This window comes from Lynx canadensis, chromosome A1 (genome assembly GCF_007474595.2).
Source record: "Lynx canadensis isolate LIC74 chromosome A1, mLynCan4.pri.v2, whole genome shotgun sequence".
Taxonomy (NCBI): Eukaryota; Metazoa; Chordata; class Mammalia; order Carnivora; family Felidae; genus Lynx; species Lynx canadensis.
The window spans coordinates 123,545,425-123,569,004 of NC_044303.2; the positions used below are offsets into that span (position 1 = coordinate 123,545,425).

At 38.6% G+C, this 23,580-nt stretch overlaps 1 protein-coding gene across 1 annotated transcript; it reads left to right on the top strand.

Moving 5' to 3' along the window:
* The first annotated feature begins 1,657 nt into the window (after positions 1-1,657).
* Positions 1,658-22,211, top strand: MARCOL (MARCO like). Its single transcript, XM_030320996.1, has 4 exons — positions 1,658-1,706; positions 5,650-6,233; positions 8,091-8,212; positions 22,175-22,211. Exons 1-4 carry the CDS (start codon positions 1,658-1,660, stop codon positions 22,209-22,211), a joined length of 792 nt encoding a protein of 263 aa, XP_030176856.1.
* The last annotated feature ends 1,369 nt before the right edge of the window (positions 22,212-23,580 follow it).

Genomic DNA, 23,580 nt, shown 5'->3' on the forward strand with positions numbered 1-23,580 from the left:
TATGTACAGAACAGTTGTTTAGGCAAAATGCAAATGCAGCTATTATGGTCCCTTTGTTAATATTTGGGATTTCACTGCATTGAGTATCTGCATGTGAAAATAACTTGCATCAAATTCAGCCATTTTGATCAATAAATGGTAGAGCAAATGTAGCAAAATGTTCATTGAAGAATCTTGGTGTTGTGTATATGGGTGTTCACTGCACAGTTCTTTCAACTTACTGTATTTTTGAACAATTCATAGTGACATTTTGTTAAAAATGATCTGATCTTTAAATATATATATGTGTATATATAATATGGGGTATATTATATGGGAGATACACACACACACACACACACACACACACGTATATATGTGCATAATCAGGCCTTGTGGTTCATTGAGCTTATTCTGACATTCATATGAATACTAGTCAGTACAGAGAACAATTATGGAGGGGGGAAGTTGCCTTTTTACTATAGAAAAATTTTAAATTTGTCCTTTTTGATGCCCTACAATTGCTGGCTTGATTAAAAGAAATCATTCATCATTTTCAGAACTGCCCTTCTAAAGAAGCTAAAATGAAAATCAAACACAATCCAGAACCACTAAATCTGAAGATCTTAGAATTAGAAGGAATTATAAGAAGCCCCTATTTCACTTCCCTTAGAATTCAAAAATGTTTATCCTGCACTTTCTTATATTGGAACTAGATCTGCCATGTGGAACTACACAGAAAAAACAATATCATCCTCTCCCATGCTAATGCCCTTCACATGATGAATCCAGTGGCGACATCCATCCTAAATCTGTCTACTCAAGTTTATATTCTCTACTACGATCAACCAACCTTCTGCTCTGTGTTTTCTAGACCCCACTTTATCAAGGTCATTTTCTTTTAGACAGGCCTCAATTAATTCAAATTTATCTCATATAGGGCAGCCAACCTTGAACACAATATTCCACTGTTTCATGATTTTGAGTCTATGGCTGACTAAAACTCCCAAGGTGATTGTCACATGAGCTTCTGTTTGGCATAACAGCTTGAGGCAAGAAAGTCAATAGCATGATGTTATTCTCAAACATAAGATCTATTGTTTTTTGTTACCTCATAAAAATGCATTACACCTCATCATTCCCCACTGGATGCATTCATCACTTATTAATGATGCATTTTTACTTGCTTTTAAAATATAATTTGAGGTAAGTACTTAGCACATGATTTATTTGTGGGAAAATGTCATGGGAATCCCTATTGTGGACATATAAACATGCAAGGTCAGTAACAGCACTGACGGAAGACAAGTTATCCCTCAACAATAAAAAAAAAATTTAAACACTGAGCTTACCACTTTCCCAGCTGGATTTCGCCATGTTTATTTTTTTCTGTAAGACAGATATCTGATAGAAGCATATTAAATTTGGGGTATTTATGGGAGTTGGGGTGTGGAGCTAATTTTTAAAATGGCAATCCACTCAAGGAGGAACACCTTCCAGTTTGTGAAAATTACTCTATAATTTTTTTAAAACAAAGTGACAGTGTTTAGCAATTAGGGTGGAGGATTTTTCAAATATATAACATGGTAGTGATCAGGACGGTTTATTCAGAAAGCATCTACTGAAGAGTTACCCTTAACTCCATCCGACAACCAGGTCTGAAACGGCTGACTCTAACATGAAGGCTTTCATTTTCCTTCCCTTCATGTTCTTGGCCATGTTCTCAGGTAAGAAAAGTTAAATTCAATGACTTTCCTTCCAACTCTCAAAGTAAAGAATCAGAAATGTTGAGTGACTTAGTAATACTTTGTCAGAAAATGTTAAAATGATAAATCTCCATCAGACAGAGAAAGGGAAGAGGCTAATTTCAGACAGCATAAATATAGACCAAAGGCATAAAAATAGTGACAAGGTGAGACAACAGTGAATAGTTTGACACGACTGAAGAGAAGCAGAGGCAAAGGAATGGGAAAAGCAAGGCATTACCCTGGAAAGATAATTCAGTCTAAAAGGATTATGGGAGTTTGTGAATACTCACAAGTCCACATTCCATAAATATATAGTTTTGTGTGATGATCCAGGAAATTCTGTGGTCACAGAGAAATAGGTTCAAACCCTGACTTTTCAATTCTCTGTTTATGTTATTTTGGATAACTTAATTTTTTAGCCTCAGTTTTCTCCTTTATAAAATGGAAATAAGTAGACATTCCCACAGGCTGCCATAAGAATCACGTATACTCTGGCATTAGCTACCATTACTTGAGTTCTTAGGTGCCTGTCACTCAGCAGACCTCTCTGTGTTCCCTACCTCAATACAGTTAGGTGGTCTGTTTTCAGAGATGAAATTTCCAGCTAAGGATGTAAATTTCTCTAGATAATAAATGACACAGATATCCTATATTTTTATAATATATATCAGAGAAAAATATATATTATGCATATACTTATTATGTTTATGTATGTTTGCAAGAAAAATATATAGATAGATACATAAAATTCCTCCCTAGAACATATATGCTCCATAACGGCAGGTAACATATCTCTTTTGTACTTCAGTGCTTTACTAGATGATGTTTAGTATGCATTAAGCAGGCATTTGTTGATGGAAGAAAGTCCCTTAATGCCAGATGTAGTGGTTATATGGATTTGGAGGGTGACAAAAAGAGAGGATTCGGGAATGCCTATTACAATATAGAGCAATGCCAAGAGTATATTTAGAATGTAACATCAGAGGACAAAAATACAGAACAGATAACTATTTTACAAAAATTTAACTTAAAAAAATGGTTAGGGGTGCCTGAGCATCCAACTCTTGATTTCAGCTCAAGTCATGAGCTCACAATTTATAAGTTCGAGCCCCATGTCAGGCTCTGTGCTGACAGCGAATTTGCTCTCTCCCTGTCTCTCTGCCTCTCTCTCTCTCTCTCAGGATAAATAAATAAAGATTTAAAAAAAACAGTTATACCATATTCTGATATTATAGTTACCTTGTTTACTTAAAAATTCCACCCCTGATTTTTATTTTACAAATTTAGCCATGTGAGAAATGATATATTAATCAGATTTTCATTATATTATTGTTTGTACTAGGAAAAGAAGGAAATACAATCACTACTCATTGTTAGAAGACTGTTTAGGTAAATTATGGTAATTTAACAGGTGAAATATTCTGCAGCCATTAGGGAAAATAATAAAGGTGCTCTATATGTATTGATATAGAGCCTTTATATGTATTGATATAACCTCACGGTTCTGCCAAGGGAGAAAATAAGGATTAGAACAGTGTACAATGTGCTACTAATTGTGTGAAAAAATATATCCCAATATGTTTGTAAATACAGAAGACATCTCTTGAATAATACAGAAAAACCTGTTAAATGTAATTGTGTCCAAGGAAGGTTGGGACAGGAGAGGAAGGGAAAGTTACTTTAAACTATTTACCCTTTTATGTCTTTGAAATTTGATGTAATTTGCTTGTAAGACCTATTTAAAAATGAAAAACATAATTAACAAAGAATATAGATCAGCTGATCTATTTTTTACCATTTCATCCACAACCTTATTTTAAGTGATTTCTGCTCAAAGTTAGTGCCTGTTAAGGAATACTTTTGGGTCTTAGAACTCATGCAAATGCTCATCTCTCTGCTGAAAATAATTATTTCCTTATCCATTTTTCTGGCTATAGCCTATACTTCTTATCTGTGTCACCTTCTCCAGGATGGAGACATGATGCCCTACTACCTGCTATCTTGACTCTGGGTCTATTGTCTAATTTATTTTTCACATGATAGCATTAATCAAGCTACCATAAATGCCCGTTTGCTTGTTTACACGCATTATTAGACTTTCCAGCTTCTTCAGGGTAGAATAACAATCCCTTTTTCATGATTGTGTGTCTAGATCTTTCTATAGCTCTGGCATGGTAATGGACCCTTCAAATATACTTCTGGTAAGTTGAAAGGATGGCTAGATTACACCCATGACCGTCCTACCACACACTACACCACAGTTAGTACACCAGGTTACTAAGTGCTAAATTCCTGAGCCTGGGCTAAGACCTTAACCACCAGTGATATAGTAGACAATGGCATGCTCAACGGATAACAATTAATGATGCATTTGATTTTAGTTAAATTTACCTGAAGGTACAAGTGTGTACACTTGTGGAAATATAAAGAGGATCAAATGCAAATGCAACGGAGACTCTAGGCACAGATTTGGAACTACCTACCCTGAAATTATTTCAGGTTGTATAAAATGAAAAACTTAGGGAGAAAGCCTGTGAAGAAAAACAATGCAAGCTTGAATAAAGCTTTTTCAGAAACCCCAAATTGAGAAAGTAAAGGGGAAAAGAAAATCATTAAACCGAAGAGGTGAGGAAGTCAAAAAGAAACACTTGTACCAAACCAAGGACAAGAAACATAAGACCCAGTAAAATACCATTGCACTTAACAGCTATAAAACCATTCCATTTGCTCATGGATCGTTGTCTAAACCCTGCTTATTTGGGAGTAGAAATTTGAATAAACCATATCTACATCTATATATCTATATCTATCTATATCTATATCATCTATATCTATATCTATATCTATATCTATCTATATCTCACAAATCTCACCCAATCTATTACTCCCCTGCTGGAAATATATATGTATGTATGCACCTATATATATGTGTATATATGTACATATATATATATATAATGATGTATATATATTTACATATACATATATATAGTGACGGATGAACTTCCAAAATAAATTCAAGAAACAGAATAGATGAGTTATGAAAAGTAGGTATTAAGAAATAGTCATATAATATCTACCATTTCCTTGAATAGTTTGAGCACAAAAGAAAGAAAGAAATAACCACTGGAGAGAGTATGACTGATTGGTTGATGCTAGGACCCCTATGGGAAATGGTGGACTGTTCCCTTTGGAACAGGGGCAAGGTGGGAAGAAAATAGCTACAGAAAGCATATATAGAGATGAGAAAAGAATATGGAATGAGGGCTCACGACTGGCAGTTTTTATGTCTGGAAAACTGCTAATAGCACCTTCTGTAGGGTGAGGTCGGGAATATGGGAAAGGGTTTTGTGATGTAGGGAAAGTTTATAATAAGCATAACTCAGAGTCTATTTGATTAATCAGGAAATCATTACAAGGAATTTGGAGTAGTATGAAGCTCAGATAGTTCAGTTCAAGTAATTCAGATTCTGATTTAGAAATGGGACAAGCCAGTTTGACCCCACGATTTTTATTTATTTTTTTTAATTTATTTTGATAAAGAAAGAGCATGAGTAGGGGAGGAGCAGAGAGAGGGAAAGAATTCCAAGCAGGCTCTGAGCTGTCAGCAAAGCCCAACACGGGCCTCGATATCATGACCTGAGCTGAAATAGAGAAAAGTCAGATGTTTAACCCACTGAGCTACCCAGGCACCCCAATGCCGTGATTTTTAGAAACCATGTAATAAAATTAAGAAAAAAATAGAGGACCCAAAATATTAAGGTTGTAAGAAGTTATGGGAAGCTTCTGTCTTGAGGTTTGATTAAAAACAACTGAAAGAGGTGTTAAATACACACTACAACTTGGGATGAATGCTGTTGATTTAAAACTCTTAAAGTTAAATGACTTTACTTTTATTTTTGTGCTTATGGTATCATTTCAGTGTCTTCAACCCAGGCTTTGAAAACAAGTGTTTTTAAACCAGAAGAGGGTTCAGAACCTGCATTTATTCGACAGAGAAAGCATGAAGCTAACCATCAAGGAGAACAAAAGGAATTTAATAAGCAAGGAGGCAACACCCAAGGAAAACAAGCAATATCTGGTCTCCAAGGACGACCAGGGTATTCTAACCAGCCAGGGAAACCAGGGGATTTTAATCAGCAAGGAAGGCCAGGAGTTTTCAATCAGCCTGGAAGACTGCAAGGGAATTCAGGAGACTCTAATCCAAAAGGGAATTCAGAAGCTTCTAATGAACAGGGAAAACCAGGATCTTCTAGCCAACAAGGGGGCTCAGGGTTATCTAGCCAGCAAGGAGTTTCAGGATCATCTAGCCAGCAAAGGAAGCCAGGGTCTTCCAGCCAGCAAGGGGGTCCAGGGTCATCTAGCCAGCAAGGAAAGCCAGGGTCATCTAACCACCAAGGAAGACCAGGATTGTCTAGCCAACAAGGGAAATCAAGGCCTTTTTACAATCAAGAAGAAAGAAAAAATGCAGGCAACCCTTTGAATACCAATATAATGGAGATTCAGGTTGGTGTTAATCTCTTTTTTTTCCCCCTTGGTCAACCTACCTCAACTATTCCATTTTCCAAGACTTGAAATTGTTAACAGAATATACTCTACTAAAGACCCACACTTTGTGATGACACTGATTCAACAAAATGCGAAGGAATCTGGGGGTGGTTATTTTCATACCTATGGTCATTAATGAGTGTCATGCTCTTCCATTCCATTTCTCATTCCTTTCTTCTGTCTTCCACTCCAGCCTTTCTACCTATACTGGACTAGATCAGACCTTTGTGAACGGAGTCCCTACCCTTGCCAGATTTAACATTCATGCCCATTTCCATCCCATCCATAATCTACAAGCCACTCAAGTGGTGTTTATTTCTAAATCACAAATCTGACCCTATCTATTACTCCCCTGCTCGAAATTCTTCAGTAGCACCATACTCTCTAGAAGATAAGACCCAAACTCCTGAGCATGGCCTTAAGGATTTTTTTTAATGATTGGATCCCATGTCCGTGTGTGATTGGACATTTCATGGCACTCTTAGTCACACATCCATGTTTTACAGAATCCTCTGATTTTCCACAAATGTATTTCTAATACCAATGATAGCCTTTATCATAGAATATACCATATTGCTTTGTAATTGATCTTCATTATGTCCAGTCAGCACATGAACTCCTTAAAGAAAATACCTTTTTTAAAAAATATCTGTATACCCCGATTCTAGTATAAGACAGGCATATAATAGGTTCTTTTGAACTGTTTCTCAGATAGGTGAATAAATGATGTACGGGAGACATCATTGTAATCAGGTGCACATCCATGACTCCTATACTCCCTTTGAGTCCTGCCGTGAAGCCTTGCCAGTCTCTCTCTCTCCCAACTGTCTTCCTCCTAATTCCATTTAACCCTGTCCCTGAACACTCAGTACATCCAAAACAGTTTTGTAGAACACTTCTTCAATCTCATTATCTTAATGGGAACTTCATTTTTTACATCATAAGTTGTCGTTACTCAGCACTCTTGCAAATGAAAATCGCCTGTCCCTCTTGGTTTTTACATCTAGGCTGGCATGAAGTAGTAATCTTCCAAGGACACCCCTGCCATTCAGACCTTACTGCCACCACCAGCGTGTTTCTGGGCGTTTACATTGTCACTTAAACTTTCTCAATTGGTATGAAAATGGTAGTGGAGTCTCAACCAATGGAAAAGACTGAACTACTTGTTCATCTTCCTTGGTCCTGAGAAGACTGAGCTACCTACTGAAGATCCTCACAGTTTCACTTAGTGTCTCTGTTCTCATCTGCTGTCAAAACTCCTTTCCGTTCACAGACTTCTGTCATTCTATAACTTGATTCCAAGGAAGTGCTTCAGGTAGGACTTAATTCCACTCTGCACAGTCCTACCTCCTGCCTCATTTGCTTTCATGGGTCAAAGAAAAAGAAAGTTTCAATAAACGATGATCACATGTGTTTTGTGTTTGCCACTATGACTTTTCCAGAATTGTTGTTTTCTTGGGCAGGAGAAGGCTTGTCTACAAAGCATTAAAGTGGAGGCAGTGTGACATTAATAAGAGCAAGGGCTCTGCAGTCACATCATTCAGGTTCTGAACCCCAACTTGGGTATTTAATCTATATCTGGTCTTGGACTTGTCACTTAAATGCACTGTATGCCTGCGATTATACAATGGAGCAAAATCTACCCTTCTTTCAGAATTGTTGTGCAGTTTAAATTTAAAAAAAGGGATTAATAAAATGATAGGTTTAGTGCAATGCTTCATCAATAACTAATGAGCAATGACTATTGTCTTATCACAATATCAGAATTAAATTGAGTTCCCTGTATTTACTGCATGGTCTTTCACATGACTGCAGACTGGCAGTACCAGCAGCAAGAACCCAAATGGAAATACAAAATGTCAGTCTATCTACAAACCAGTCTGTGGTTCTGATGGAAAAACCTATGGTAACCTCTGTGTATTTAATGAAGCCAAAAGGTAAGATGACTTCCTGTTTATTTGTATCAGGAACTATCACTCTGATCCACAGGGAATACAAGAACATTTTTCCATGTGTCTCTGTAGTTTTCTCTCAGTAGTGCCTTGGGTGTTTGTCCAAAGAAAACATAAAAGGTACTTAACCTTTGAACAATAAATTCAATCATTTTCTGAAAGAATGTGATACATTCAGATTTTTAAGTAGAAATAAGTTTATTATTGAATCATTCATTTACCAGATATTTATTAAACATCCACTGTGTACCAGGAATTGCTCACATGGAGGTAAGTTGGTCAGCAAAACACACAGCATTGCCTCCTGCTTCCATGGGGTTTTCGTTTTTGCAGTAGATGACAGCAAACAAAATGCATCAGAGGATAAGAAGGGCTGTGAGTCCTATAGATTACTTAGTATTGACCATTAAAATGTATTTTAAATTTAAGTAACAACTTGAAAGATTGGATTTGGTGAGCCATGCGAACATTGAAGAATTGAACTCCTGTCCATCCACAAGAAATAAGATGATTATAAGGCTGCTTAAAATTAGAATGTGTGACTAAGAAAGAGACGTCTCCGCTTTCAAAATTAATGACTCCTCACCTCTTAAGGTAGTGAGGAGGTAAAAATTATACCTCTCTTGTTTTTGATAGTGCCAGTATTATATTAAGAGCTCAATAAACCATTACTGCAGAAATAAATGAATGTTAAAGGTAAGTGTGCCCTGTAGCCATAAAAGTTAGAGCTGGAAACAACATCAGATACCCATTCTCTCACTTTATATATAAGGCACCTAGATCTGAGCCAAGAAAGTAGTGGCAGAAAGTCACAATTCTCAAAGCTGGTCAGTGTGAAACAGGCAAGCCCAAGACTACAGCTGCTTTTACCCATGTGATTTTTTTTCTCTTTTTTAAAAATTATAATTTATTGTCAAATCGGCTAACATACAGTGTGTAAAGTGTGCACTTGGTTTTGGGGGTAGATTCCCGTGGTTCATTGCTTACATACAACACCCAGTGCTCATCCCAACAAGTGCCCTCCTCAATGCCCATCACCCATATTCCCCTCTGCCCCACCACCCCTCATCAACCCTCAGGTTGTTCTCTGTATTTAAGAGTCTCTTCTGGTTTGCCTCCCTTCCTCTCTGTTTGTAACTATTTTTTCCCCTTCCCTTCTCCCATGGTCTTCTGTTAAGTTTCTCAAGATCCATATATGAGTGAAACCATATAATACCTGTCTTTCTCTGACTAACTTACTTCACTTAGCATAATACCTTCCACTTCCACCCACATTGCTGCAAATGGCAGGAATTCATTCTTTCTCATTGCCCAATAGTATTCCATTGTATATATAAACCACATCTTCTTTATCCATTCATCAGTTGATGGATATTTAGGCCCTTTCCATAATTTCGCTATTGTTGAAAGCACTGCTATAAACATTGGGGTACATGTGCCCCTATGGATCAGCAATCCTGTATCCTTTGGGTAAATTCCTAGTAGTGCTATTGCTGGATTGTAGAGTAGTTTTATTTTTATTTTTTTGAGGAACCTCCACACTGTTAGTATGCAAAACCTATAAAGAACTTAACCAAACTCAGTATCTGAAAAACAAATAATCCAGTGAAGAAATGGGCAGAAGACATCAATAGACACTTTTCCGAAGAAGACATCCAGATGGCTAATAGACACATGAAAAGATGCTCAACATCACTCATCATCAAAGAAATACAAATCAAAACCACACTGAGATACCACCTCACACCAGTCAGAGTGGCTAAAATTAACAACTCAGGAAACAACAGATGCTGGTGAAGATATGGAGAAAAGCAAACCCTCTTGCACTGTTGGTGGGAGTGCAAACCAGTGCAGTCATTCTGGAAACCAGTGTGGAGGTTCCTCCCATGTTATTTTTAAATAATCCCATTTTCTTTCTATGTTGGTGCCACAATTTCTTGATCCTTGATGTCTTCCATTACCTTGTTTTTAGGATAAATAATGGAAAACTAAATCTGTACCATGAAGGGAAATGCTAAGCATTGACAGCAACCACATTACCTGGAACCTCAAAACCTACTTTCAATTCTCTTTAAACCATGGATTTCCTTGGAAGTTCCACTGAGGTCAGCAAGAGTCTTACAGATATGATGGATCGTACATAATTTTCAAGTTTGTTCCATAACAAATAAAGTCAGTTCCAGAGTTACTTGTGATTTCTGGTACTGTTTATTTTCTAGACTTTCCCAAATCTTGTGTCTCTGTTGGACCATCTTTAAGCATCCAACTTTGGAAGCCACATACTAGATTAATATTTTTATTCTATTTTATTTTTAGAGACAGATAGAGAGCATGATCAGGGGAGAGGAGCAGAGGGGAGAGAGAGAGAGAGAGAGAGAGAGAGAGAGAGAGAGAGAATCTTAAGCAGGCTCTACACTCAGCTCAGAGCCCAATGCGGGGCTCAATCCCACAACCCTGGGATCATGACCTGAACCACAATCAATTGTCAGATGCTCAACCAACTGAGCCACCCAGGTGCCCCTAGATTCATATTTTTTAAAATAAACAAAGCAGGGCACCTGGGTGGCTCAGATGGTTAAGGATCCAGCTCTTGAATTCAACCCAGGCCATGATCTCAAGGTTCATGGGTTCAAGCCTGTGTTGGGCTCTGTACTGACAGTACAGAGCTTGCTTGGAATTCTCTCTGCCCCTCCCCCACTCATGCTCTCCCCCCACAAGTAAATTAATTAATTAATTAATTAACTTTAAAAATCTTTTTAATAATACACAAACAAAATATAGTCTGCTCTGCTTGAAGCAGAGCTGAGAAAACCTTAGCCTCTTGCTTGCCACCCACACCCAGATTCAGCTTGTCTCCATAATATCTGGACTGCAGAAAATTTGGAAAATAGAAGACTGAATACTTCCACCTTCCCCATATCTTAGAACGCTATAACACAGTGAATGTTCTCAGATCTTGTACCCTGAAAGGTTCTGGTAGGCCAGAAAGATAGACAGAGGCCAGCTGGGGAATGAAGAAATGGCTTTGTAGGCCCAGCTAAGCGGAATCCAGTTTGTAGGAAGTGAAGTAGTATGTGTGGATCTAAAGGCAAGTTTGATGATTATGCCTTTTGGGTTTGTGCAAGAAGTGTTGGGGTTCTGAAGAAAAATGCCATTTCAGATTAAGATAAGGGAAAAAAGAAAATTAAAATGGCATAAAAGAGATCATTGAAGTATTTATCTGAATCACTAAAGTGGGGGGATAAAAACCTCCTTAAATTAAAAAATATTCATTAAAGAGGCTCTATACGAACCTTTCTTCTGCTCCTGTATGCACACTCTGGCATAATTTCCCTGTTAAGGCAAAGGCATTCAGCTGATCAACCTGGAATTTCATTCTGGGAAGCCTTTCTGCTCCTTAACTTCATAGGAGGAGTCATGCTAAGAAAATTATCTTTCAGGGGCGCCTGGGTGGCGCAGTCGGTTAAGCGTCCGACTTCAGCCAGGTCACCATCTCGCGGTCTGTGAGTTCGAGCCCCGCATCGGGCTCTGGGCTGATGGCTCAGAGCCTGGAGCCTGTTTCCGATTCTGTGTCTCCCTCTCTCTCTGCCCCTCCCCCGTTCATGCTCTGTCTCTCTCTGTCCCAAAAAATAAATAAACGTTGAAAAAAAAGAAAAAGAAAATTATCTTTCATACCAGAATACAATGTTTTAGTTGTAGTGGACTCTGGGTCTAGAGTTCTTTCTTTTCTAGCAAGAAAGCAGGACGCAGGATTAAAATTCGAGAGATGGCTAATGTCCGGGAGAAGACAAGAGCCCCAATTAAGGGTCCTTGCTCCATTTTTATTAGGATCAGAAGGCTTACAAACATAGTGATGGACGTGCACAAAGAGACAATGAAACGTGAACATTAACTCATGGACGTGAGAGAAAGGGGGTTTTGAAAATATGCGGGGTTAGGGGTTGGGGTTAATGAAAGCAAAATCCTGGCACTGGTGGGCAGAAGGTTTTTACAGCAGATAAGAGACACCACCTCTATTTCCCTAAACTGCTCTAGGGGACAAGACTGAGCAAGCTACCTCAGGGTCAACAAGGCACCTTTCTTTTGTTAATTAGCTCCACTCTAGTCAACTTTGCCCTGCAGTGGTCTATAGCCCTATTTACCTGTTTATCTAATTTGGTCCTTCCTTCCTGTGAAAGCAGCTTTCTGCTATAGTACTAAGTTGGGGGGCATTTCCGCCCTGAATACCTAATCTTGTTTACCTTATATACATTTGTTCTATACTGGGGCCTTTGCCCCACCCTCTCCATACCTATTTACCTAATCTTGTTTACCCAAACTTGGGTGTGAGCATCCTATGGCTTTGTAGTTCTTTATGCCTTGTTAACCCATCAGTGAAGGTTCAGGGAATTCCTAAGCTAATTAGCCACATTTAGTATATTTAAAATTGTTAAGACTCAACTCTTCATTATTTAAGAAAACAGTTTTTATTTAACCTAATACACATATGAATGAAGACTAAGAGAAATAACAAGTCTCAAAAGGCTCAGCACAGTTTCATTACATCAATTAATTTCATTTGATTTATTTCTTACATTAACTTATTACATATTAATTAACAAGAATTTCCCTACCTTTGTTTAAAAAAAACATTTAAGGGGCGCCTGGGTGGCCCAGTCAGTTAAGCGCCCAACTTCGGCTCAGGTCATGATCTCACAGTTTGTGGGTTCGAGCCCCACGTTGGGATCTGTGCTGATAGTTCAGAGCCTGGAGCCTGCTCCAGATTCTGTCTCCTTCTCTCTGCTCCTCCCTTGCTCACGCTCTGTCTCTCTCTCAAAATAAATAAACATTAAATTAAAAAAACATTACTTTTTTTTTTTTTTTGGCACTACCCCTTCTTAAAGGCAAAGTGACAGGGAAAAATATGTTACAAGATGGCCGACAGGACTGATAGGGGAATTCCAGTCCCTGCCTGAAGACTCCCCTTCTAGGTTTTTCTTCCCACCCCACTTGCCACGCAAGAACAGACTATAAATTGTCCCCTCTGCTTATGCTGGGGACTCAGGCCTCTGGAAAGCAATGTCCTCTGAGCCCGCCAGTGTAAAATAAACCTTCTGCCTTCCAAGAATTCCGATTGCCACTTGGTCCTTCCACTGGGCGATACAGACCAGTTTCCATAACAAAATAATACAATGGAAAGGTAACAGAGCACTACTTTCCTACCCTGAGATAAAGTGATTCACGGCTTTATATTAGTGATTAACATAAAATAGAACTTCAGTAATCTATAGCATTCATTACTACAAAACTCATTTGTATCGCTTTCTGAATGACTATAATGTTTCTGGAAATAGAAGTCATTTTTCAATATAGTTTTCTCATAAGAGCTGTGTACAAAGACTGGTTCTCATTTAATTGTAGACAGATCTCTTAAGAATCCATGGCATTCTTCAGCCACTTAGGAAGCCAGAGTGAAATGGCAAAAATATACAAGAGACATGAAAGTTCTGCATGGCTAAGCCTTTTTATCTATCGCATCATTGTTTTCATAGAAAATTATTTATGTCCTATGTTTTCTAAAGCAGGAGATTTGTTAAAAATATATAAAGGAAATACACTGATTTTAAAAATTTCTGAACCTTGGGGCGCCTGGGTGGCGCAGTCGGTTAAGCGTCCGACTTCAACTCAGGTCACGATCTCACGGTCCGTGAGTTCGAGCCCCGCGTCGGGCTCTGGGCTGATGGCTCAGAGCCTGGAGACTGCTTCCGATTCTGTGTCTCCCTCTCTCTCTCTGCCCCTCCCCCATTCATGCTCTGTCTCTCTCTGTCCCAAAAATAAATAAACATTGAAAAAAAAATTAAAAAAAAAATTTTCTGAACCTTAATATCCAAAGAACATACAGATCTGATTTCATGTGTGCTGACTTTCTTTACCATATGTAAAAAGCATGAAAAAAACCCTAGATGCTTTCAACAATATTTTGGACAAGAGGAGTCATTTCATATAAAGCTACAACAAGCAAACATCATGAAGAATAATTTATTTTAAGGTTGTCATGATTCTGTCTAAAAAATTAGAAAGAAAGCATGTAGGCTAATACATAAGAAATCATGCATGAGCCCACCATGATCCCCCAAAAGGAGGGTTTTATCTAAGCACCTACACATGCTGAAATCGATTTTTTAATTTTTCTTATATTTGTTTAAGTAAACTCTGCACCTAACGTAGGTTCACACTCACAACCCTGAGATCAAGTGTCACAAGCTCCACCAAATAAGCCAGCCAGATGCACCCAAAATCTTTTAAAAGATCAGGAACTGCCTATGTCCAGACTCGATAGTTATCCTTCTTTTCTTTAAACCATACTTGCTTGCTCAAAGCACTTCTAGAAAAGCACACATTTTGACCAGAAAAAAAGAGTGCTTGTGAGAATAAAAGCCAGCCTTCTCTGCCTCAAAATCAAATAATGTCATTGCCTACTTAAGGTCTGTAAAGTCTGATAGTTTTCTGTCCTATATCCTTCTGTCTTGATCCTGATAATTGCTATCCATTTGGGCTTTGTGGCTTTACAAAGCTCCACATTGGGGGCTAGATATTGAGGAAGATCCTGGTAAGATTTACTTGAGGTTTCTTGGCAACCCAACCAGATTTTGAAAGGCATCTATGTTTACCATTATACCACCAACGCTGCACTCAACCAGATTTTGAACACTTTCTCCTCCGGGATTCCTTACATAGGTTTTCTCCTGCTTTTTAGGTCACCTCTGGAAAAGGACAGACCATTTCTTCGCACTGCCTGGTGTATCTGTAAGTTCTCTGTGTCTCTCCTTTCTATGCTTCTTTTTCTAAGCACTGAGTGTATATTTTCACAATCCCTTTCCTTCCGCATTTTCCAAAGAATCCATCAGAGCTTTACGTGCTCCTGAGTATTACAGAAAACCATGATGGTTTGAATCATGTCCATGAGAAGGAAGCATTTTTTTTATTTTCATGTGTGATTGTAACTGGAACATTTTTTTTTAATATAATTTGTTGTTAAGTTCACTAACATATAGTGTATACAGTGCGCTCTTGGCTTTGGGAGTAGATTACCAGGATTCATCGCTTACAATATCCAGTGCTCATCTCAACCAGTGCCCTCCTCAATGCCCATTTTCTCCTCTCCCCCACACACCCCCATCAACCCTCAGTTTGTTCTCTGTATTTAAGAGTCTCTTATGGTTTGCCTCCCTCTCTGTTTGAAACTATTTTTTCCCCTTCCCTTTCCCCATGGTGTTCTGTTACATTTCTCAAATTAACTTCTTTAAACAATATTGTTCAGCCATAAAAAGGAATGAAATCTTGCCATTTGCCACAACATGGATAGAACTTGAAAGAATTTTGCTAAGTGAAATAAAACAAAAGAAGATAAATACTGTATGATCACGCTTATATGTGGAATCTAAACTAAAACAAAAACAAAAACCCTGCACTCATGGATATACAGAACAGATTGATGTTTGCCTGAAGTGGGAAAATTGGGATGAGAGAAATAGGTGAAAATTTGTTTTAAATAACAAATTTTAGTTCGGTGTGTTTATGAACACTTCAGAAAACCTAATAACATTGATTTTCAAGCGATAGAGATAGAAGTTTTAGCCAGAGTCCCCTTAGATAGGAAATCGTCCAGGATTAGGTAAATATATTTAGCTGCCTAGATTATATCCCCTGAGTTATTTCTGAATGGTACTGTCCCCCCTACTGACACCACTACTCCCTGATTAATTCTCTTCGGGATAACTGAAATTACAGAGATGTTAGAAAAATCCCAAAGATTGGAAGAGACCTCAGTGCAATCCATTGTTCTACATTATCCCTATCACCATTGCCCTGAGAAGTCCTAGTCCCTAACCTGCCACCTAGAGATTACCTCATACAGTATGAACTGTACAACTTTCAACTATTAGGGCTGCCTAATAAGGGCTATCTGGGAGCGAATGATAAGCCTAGAGTCTTGGCACAGTTAATAAGAAGCAAATGAGCCAGTTCCATAAAAAATAATTTCCCAGTAAGAGGTCATGGGAAGACAAGGACAGAAAGACACGGGGGTGGGGAAGGAAAGGAGAATAGGAAAAGTAATTCTTTATCACATACCAAAAAAAAAGAGGACAAAAATTTTCAGGCAAATAAGTAATACGAGCAAAGGCTTTGAACCGTAAGGGGCATGCGTTTTCTGATATAGTAAGTATTTTCTGGGACTTCATGGAGCTTGTAGAAGCACCCGAAAATTTAGTCCAGGGGCAGTTGTATGTACAATTTTAATGATATTTAAAGAATTTTTATTTCTTTCTAGAGGCAATTGAAAAAATTAGATCATTCTGAGCATGGGAGAAATTAGTAAATTTCTATCAATAAATATCCTTTAATTAATACTTTATGCATCATACAGTGTTTCAAAATAAACTGATTTGCATAAAATGACATTAAAATTAGCTCAGCTGATATTAAGTAAATAAAACTAGTTGCAGAAAAGTTTATAAAATGTTTCTAGGAAATATAAAAGTTCTGGTTTGGAATAGTAGAAAACTGTGGGAGTAAAGTCCCAGTTACCCCCACTGTAGCTGTACATTTATCTTGATTACTTTTTTTAAGTTTATTTATTTATTTTGAGAGAGAGAGGAAAAGTCAGAGAGAGAGGAGAGAGAATCCCAAGCAGGCTCTGCACTATCAGCACAGACCAAGAGATCATGACCTGAGCCAAAGTCAAGAGTCAGATGCTTAACCGACTGAGCCATCCAAGTGGCCCTATCTTGGTTACTTTTAAAAATGCCAGTGCCCCCCCCCACCACCACCACCACCAAAAAAAAAAAACCCCACCAAGGCCCAGGGTCTAACGTAGAACAATTGAATCACCATCTCAGGGAAGGAACCCAGATATTATTATAAATCTCCTCAGGTGATTCTCATATCTGGTCATACTTAGCAATTACAGATCTAGAATTCTTTTTCTCTTGCCCTAGGTCTTTTGAGCCTACACAACACACTTGCTTGGACAGATTCTACATATCTGTTATAGGACCTATAACTACACATTATTTTCTCCCCTCCCCATTCATCTGTGCCTATCAGATCAAATTGTCCCCTACTGCATGCTGCATGAATAGATTTGATGCCATCTGTATAAGGCAAGTTCCCACAATCTGGGCAAGATGAAAGGTACTCCAGTGCCTTATCTATAATCGTTTATCTTACATCTAGTTTCTTACACAAATATATTTAAAGGAGATTTCTCAACATAGTGGAGCTAGCTGATGAGGCAAGAGTGAACAAGACAGTCACAGTCTTCTTTTGTCCTTTCTTCTTCCTGAATGGGCAGTCTGTGGTAGGTTATGGTGACTTTTGTGTGTAAGATAGCTTCCCTTATCAACAATAGCCAAATTATGGAAAGAGCCCAAATGCCCATTGATGGATAAATGGATAAAGAAGATGTGGTATATACATATATACAACTGAATACTACTCAGCCATAAAAAAGAATGAAATCTTGCCCTTTGCAATGACATGGATGGAACTAGAGTTTATTACACTAAGCAAAATAAATCAGCCAGAGAAAGTCAAATACTGTAAGATTCTCACACATATGTGGAATTTAAGAAACAAAACAGATAAACATAGGTGAAAGAAAAAAAGAGAGGGAGGTAAACCATAAGAGAGACTCTTAACAGTAAGAACAAACTGAGGGGAGGTGGGCAGGGATGGGCTAAATGGGTGATGGGCATTCAGGAAGGCACTTGTTGGGGTGAGCACTGCATGTTATATATAAATGGTGAATCAGTCAACTGTATTCCTGAATCTAATGTTACACTATTATGAAATATAAAAGATGGCTTCCCAGACTGCTCTAGGCCTGATCTTTCTAGTAGTATCTCTTCCTGCTTCTTTGAAGGATCAATTGAATATTCAAAATCGCATGCATTTTTAAATGCTGCATAGAGGATTATTATCCCCTAGCTTTGCCAACACATATCTGTTAACATGTTACTTTCTGCTGATTTCTGAGATAGGGTAAAGAAGGTAAAATCTTCTGTATTGGAGAATAAGGAATTCAGAAGTTAGGGAATTATAGCTGTTCTTTCTCAAAGGGGAGGATCTAGGATATGGTCTTTGGTTCTAGGTCTTCTGCCCATTAAAAAAACAGACAGTGGGGCTGTGTGTCATAAACATTTTAAAGAGTTTCTTTACAGACTTCTTTGAGAATGACCGGGGTGGGGGGGGGGGGTGGGGGTGCGGGGAGGGTTCCATTTTGTAATGCTTAGCTCTGACATTTTCAATAGGTTAAGAAAAGAGAGTGCTTCAAAAACCCTTTTAAAAATTGCATCAGAGGGGTGCCTGGGTGGCGCAGTCGGTTAAGCGTCCGACTTCAGCCAGGTCACGATCTCGCGGTCCGGGAGTTCGAGCCCCGCGTCAGGCTCTGGGCTGATGGCTCAGAGCCTGGAGCCTGTTTCCGATTCTGTGTCTCCCTCTCTCTCTGCCCCTCCCCCGTTCATGCTCTGTCTCTCTCTGTCCCAAAAAATAAATAAACGTTGAAAAAAAAAATTAAAAAAAAAATTGCATCAGTGAAGGATTCTGGTCCAACATGTAAAGAGCTTGGAAGGTGTCACCCACATCTTCACAACAAGAAAAGAATCTGAATGAACTGAAAATGAATAACTTAGGTCTGTTAGAGATCACAGGGAAACCACTGACTGAAACCCAAAAAGACTGGCTGATGTAGAGAATTACAGCCACTGTAATTGAGTGGCAAAAGCCGCTGCTGGACAGCAAGAGGTCTCTAAGGATAATTGGCCTATTTATTGCTAGAGATAATGTTAACTAGCTCTGAGTTAAGAAAAACTCTGAGTGCCCACACATATGGGAACTCTCATACTGTCATGTATTTTACTTCCAGGAGACCCAATAGGTTCTCAGGATGAAAATTAGAGAAAAATCCCCTAGTGCTTCTGTCAGGAGATTAATAACCATTTTAAAATATTCAAAGCCCATTTGGTTATTCTTAATAAAGGCCTTACACTCAAGGAACATGAATGTACCCTTGTCTGATTTGAGTTTTCTAGAGTCTATCAACATGGAGGAAGGGAAATTATGCACAACATAGACTACATTACTTAAAGCAACGTTTTCCACCCTTGATTTTGGCACATATAAAAAGTATAGATAACCTAGATCATCCTTGTTCTGTTGTATCAAAATCTCCAGGACAAATGTCCTGCACCTAAAATTTTAGCAAGAACCCACAGTAAGGCAAACATTGACAGACACTTTTAGTCCTAAGAAGTGCTGACATTTGAAAGAAATACAGCTTCTGTACAGAGGTTTGGGCGGGAGTTGCTGTGTTTTTTAAGGTACAGGTGAAGCCAACATTTCAGAGGCAAAAAAGAGTATAGCACTTAAATATGCTTTAAATAATTTGTGATTTTACTTTTTTTTTTTTTAATGTAATGGCTCCAAGATGAATGGATAGACTTGGGCTGGATGGGGCCCTGCCATCTGCAACTTAAGTCTTTCATGGACTGAGTTCTATCGGTTTATTTTCTATATCTAATATAAAAAGACCAATTTTTTAATGTTTATTCTGAGAGAGAGAGAGACAGAGCATGCGTTGGGGAGGGGCAGAGAGAGAGAGAGAGACAAAGAATCCAAAGCAGGCTCCAGGCCCTGAGCTGTCAGCACAGAGCCCCACGCAGGGCTTGAACTCATGAGCCATGAGATCATAACCTGAGCTGAGGTCTGACGCTCAACCGACTGAGCCACCCAGGTGCCCCCAATTTTTTAAGCTTGGAGCAATAGACTTGAAAGTTCTAGGCCTGCTGAATTTTATCAAATAAACTTTCATGGTATGACAACCCAAAGTTGTGGCTCTATACAGTTACAAGTGTTTGATGGCACTTCTGAACCCCTACAAGAAAATTATGTCCCAAATGTGCTTAAAGTAAAATGTTGTTCAGTAATACTCTTTTGGTATTTTTATAATTAATGATTCACCTGTGTTAGATTAGATGTTGTTATAACTGAATATAAATTGTTCAACAGGCCAAATAAGGTCATCACCTCTCTTTAAAAGTTTTGGCTTTGGGGCTCCTGGGTGGCTCAGTTGGTTGAGTGACTTGATTTTGGCTCAGGTCACAATCTCATGGCTCTGAGTTCAAGCCCCACGTCAGGCTCTGTGCTGACAGCTCGGAGCCTGGAACCTGCTTTGGATTCTTTGTCTCCCTCTTTCTCTGCCCTTCTCCCGCTCGTGCTCTGACTTTCTCAAAAATACATAAACATTAAAAAAAAAAAAGAAAGAAAGAAAATTCTTATAAGAATGTAGGGCTTAGAATTACAATAGCATGGTATTGAAACAAATATTCTCCTAACATTTTAAGAGTTTTCTGTCCTGGACAAGTTAGACTAGAATGCTCTGGCCCAGATACATTTGTACTGATCATTGCCAGAGACATCTTTTAAAGTATGGTATAGATTGCAAAATGCCTTCGGTTTCTTCTGAGACAGAAGGTGAACTGGAGGAATTCAGTCTTCCTTGAAATACAGGCAAATGTGAACTTTTGTTACTCTATTTTCAACAGTATGAAGTTTAAACACACACACACACACACACACACACACACACACAACATTATTCAGCGACCTGGTGGTGGACTTCATGTACATGTGTCAGTTGGTGTTTTACATATTTATGTAAAATTCAGGTAACTCGCTGTTATTGCCCAAAATAGTGGATTTCTTTGCCCACAATTTATAGGGCTGTGGCACTGGGAGACTGAGAACTGCTCTTACTTCTCATTAATTCCTTCCTTCTCCCTTAACATCTCTATTATGTTAAAGATACAGTCTTCTCCTTCCTGTCTTACCTCTGATGCAAGTTGAATAATATCTTCATTTTTTTTTTTTTACTGGAACTTTTAACTCACACATCTAACATCCCTTGTACTGGATAATTTAAAAAAAAAAAAAAAGTCTTGCGGCCTTCTGGGATTTACAGGCTGTCTCTCCTGCTCTTAATAGCGGCAGATGAATACATATAGGAGGAGAGGTCTAGTGTAAGAGACATGAAGGGCTTTACAATAATTTCAACTGTAGGCTTCAGTTTCCTTTTTCCTCAAATGTCCTGCATCAGAAGAATTGATCTGTCACAGAAGCTTCTGATGGTGTCTATGTCAATAATTCAAAGAGCCACTGTCAGAATAATTTTCACTTAACTAGAATAATGGAGCGCTTTCTGCACTCGCCAGATTTTATGTTCTTCCATTAAATTGGAACTGAACAGTGCTATACTTGAAGTTTCCTTTCTGAGTCCTAGCTTTTGCCACTGTTTAAAAAAATTTTTTTAATGTTTATCTATTTTTGAGACAGAGAGAGACAGAGCATGAACGGGGGAGGGTCAGAGAGAGAGGGAGACACAGAATCTGAAGCAGGCCCCAGGCTCTGAGCTGTCAGCACAGAGCCCGATGCGGGGCTCGAACTCCCGGACCGTGAGATCATGACCTGAGCCGAAGTCGGACGCCTAACCGACTGAGCCACCCAGGTGTCCCTGCCACTGTTTAAGAAAGGCAGGTTCGATTATGGTGGCAAAGGCAAGCCTAACACCCAATTCTGAATGCAAACTGTTTTAACATTTTATTCTTTACATCTGAGACACAGGGATTGTTACTCCCACACTTAAAATAAAGAAGTTGTATATTAGGAAATCTAAATATTGTGTCATGATTACTGAGTGGTAGATGGGAACTGAAATCAAGTCTTTCAATTGCCAAGACTCCAGAAATCTGATTGTGAAGGAGATTAGTGAATTAGGAAGAAAATGGCTGATTAAATCTTACCCTACTTCAAAACCTCCAATGTTACCCACTTACCTTATTTATATAACTTAAGGTATTGCCCCATGTGGTCTCAGTTTCATTCCTGTGAATATTCTTTATTTTCTTCCAGGTTTATTGAGATTGAACTGACATATAACATTGTGTAAGTTTAAGATGTATAATGTGATGATTGGATACAAATATATATTGAGAAATGATTAACACAGGAAGTCGGTCTCTCCTGTGCCTCCTATACACATCCTATCCTTTAGGCGAGGGTCCAAAGCTGGCTACACCATTGCTCCTCTGGCAGTTTTTCAAACATACCAACACGCAGGCTTTGGGTACAAACAGTTGGTTCACACTCTCGGCGGTGAGATCAAACAGCGATAAAAGGTCTCCAGCTGATACCAATTCCTGGCTGGAAATTTGTACTGTAGTTTCACAAGATGCTTTCATTGGGAGAAACTGGTTACAGAATGTAGGAGAACTCTGTATCATTTCTTACAACTGTATTGACTCTGTAAGTATGTCAAAACAAAAAGCTTAAATTTAAACTTTCAGGAGAGCCTAAATTTAAAATAAATCTCCAATTGAGTCTATGTGCTCTGGTGTTGCAAAATACTGAGGGTCAAGTACCCTCAAGTACTGCAAGTATCAAATTACGGTTCACAAAACTTCTTGTCTTTGCTGGCTTTGATTCTCCTGTCCTTTCCAACTCAATAGCTTGGAAAGCTTACATGTATTTTCTCTATCTTAGTATCTATGATTATTCTTATTACCTTTTCCCATCCTCATACTTGTGTATTCATCAAGATCAAATTGTCCCAAGCCTCTTGCTGAGGGAACAACTGGGACATCTTTATGACACAGAACACAGAATACTTCAAGGTCTTACCTACTAGGGATCATCTGTTTTAGCCCATCTGGCTCCTCACCAAAAGGCTCATAAGGGAGACTCCTCTGCTGGGTGGCAGTGGTTGAGAAAAAAAAGATGAGCAAAATAGACACAGTCCCTCGAGATGTGGGCCTTATTCTCTCCACTGCCTTCTCTGCTTCCGGTCAGTGAGGTAGGACATGTATAAAGGTAGCCGTGGTCCACAGCATTGCTGTGAGGATTGTTCCAGGTCACTCCTTCCTGTAATAACTATTTCCATGTTCTCTGGAAAAACTGAGACTCCAAAGTACCTTTTCCTTTCAATGGCAGCCAGGTTCCTTGTGGGCTGTGCCAAAGCATCTGGGAATAAGCAGCTCCTTCTTGAATGTGCTAAGAGGATTTTTCTTGGGATTGCTCTCATGTCTCTAGAAGGCCTTTTTTTCACATAAATGTCCTACTGAATATGAGAGTTGGACAAAGGAAAATGAGAATGTATGGTCTACCTTAATTAGGAATCTAAGAATTAATTAATTAATTAGGAATTCAGTGGGTGGGAGGGGTTTCTGGGTCAGTCAGAAACTTTTATCTGGAAATAGGAAATTTATCCCTGTGCCATGTGTTATAAACCTGCCAAAGTTTCCTTCCACAGAATTGATAAA

Excerpts from the sequence above, each read along its gene's own strand:
- MARCOL (XM_030320996.1), top strand. The coding sequence starts at position 1,658 with ATGAAGGCTTTCATTTTCCTTCCCTTCATGTTCTTGGCCATGTTCTCA. Across the intron at positions 6,234-8,090 it reads CCAATATAATGGAGATTCAG|ACTGGCAGTACCAGCAGCAA; the intron begins GTTGGTGTTAAT and ends ACATGACTGCAG. Across the intron at positions 8,213-22,174 it reads GTATTTAATGAAGCCAAAAG|GTTTATTGAGATTGAACTGA; the intron begins GTAAGATGACTT and ends ATTTTCTTCCAG.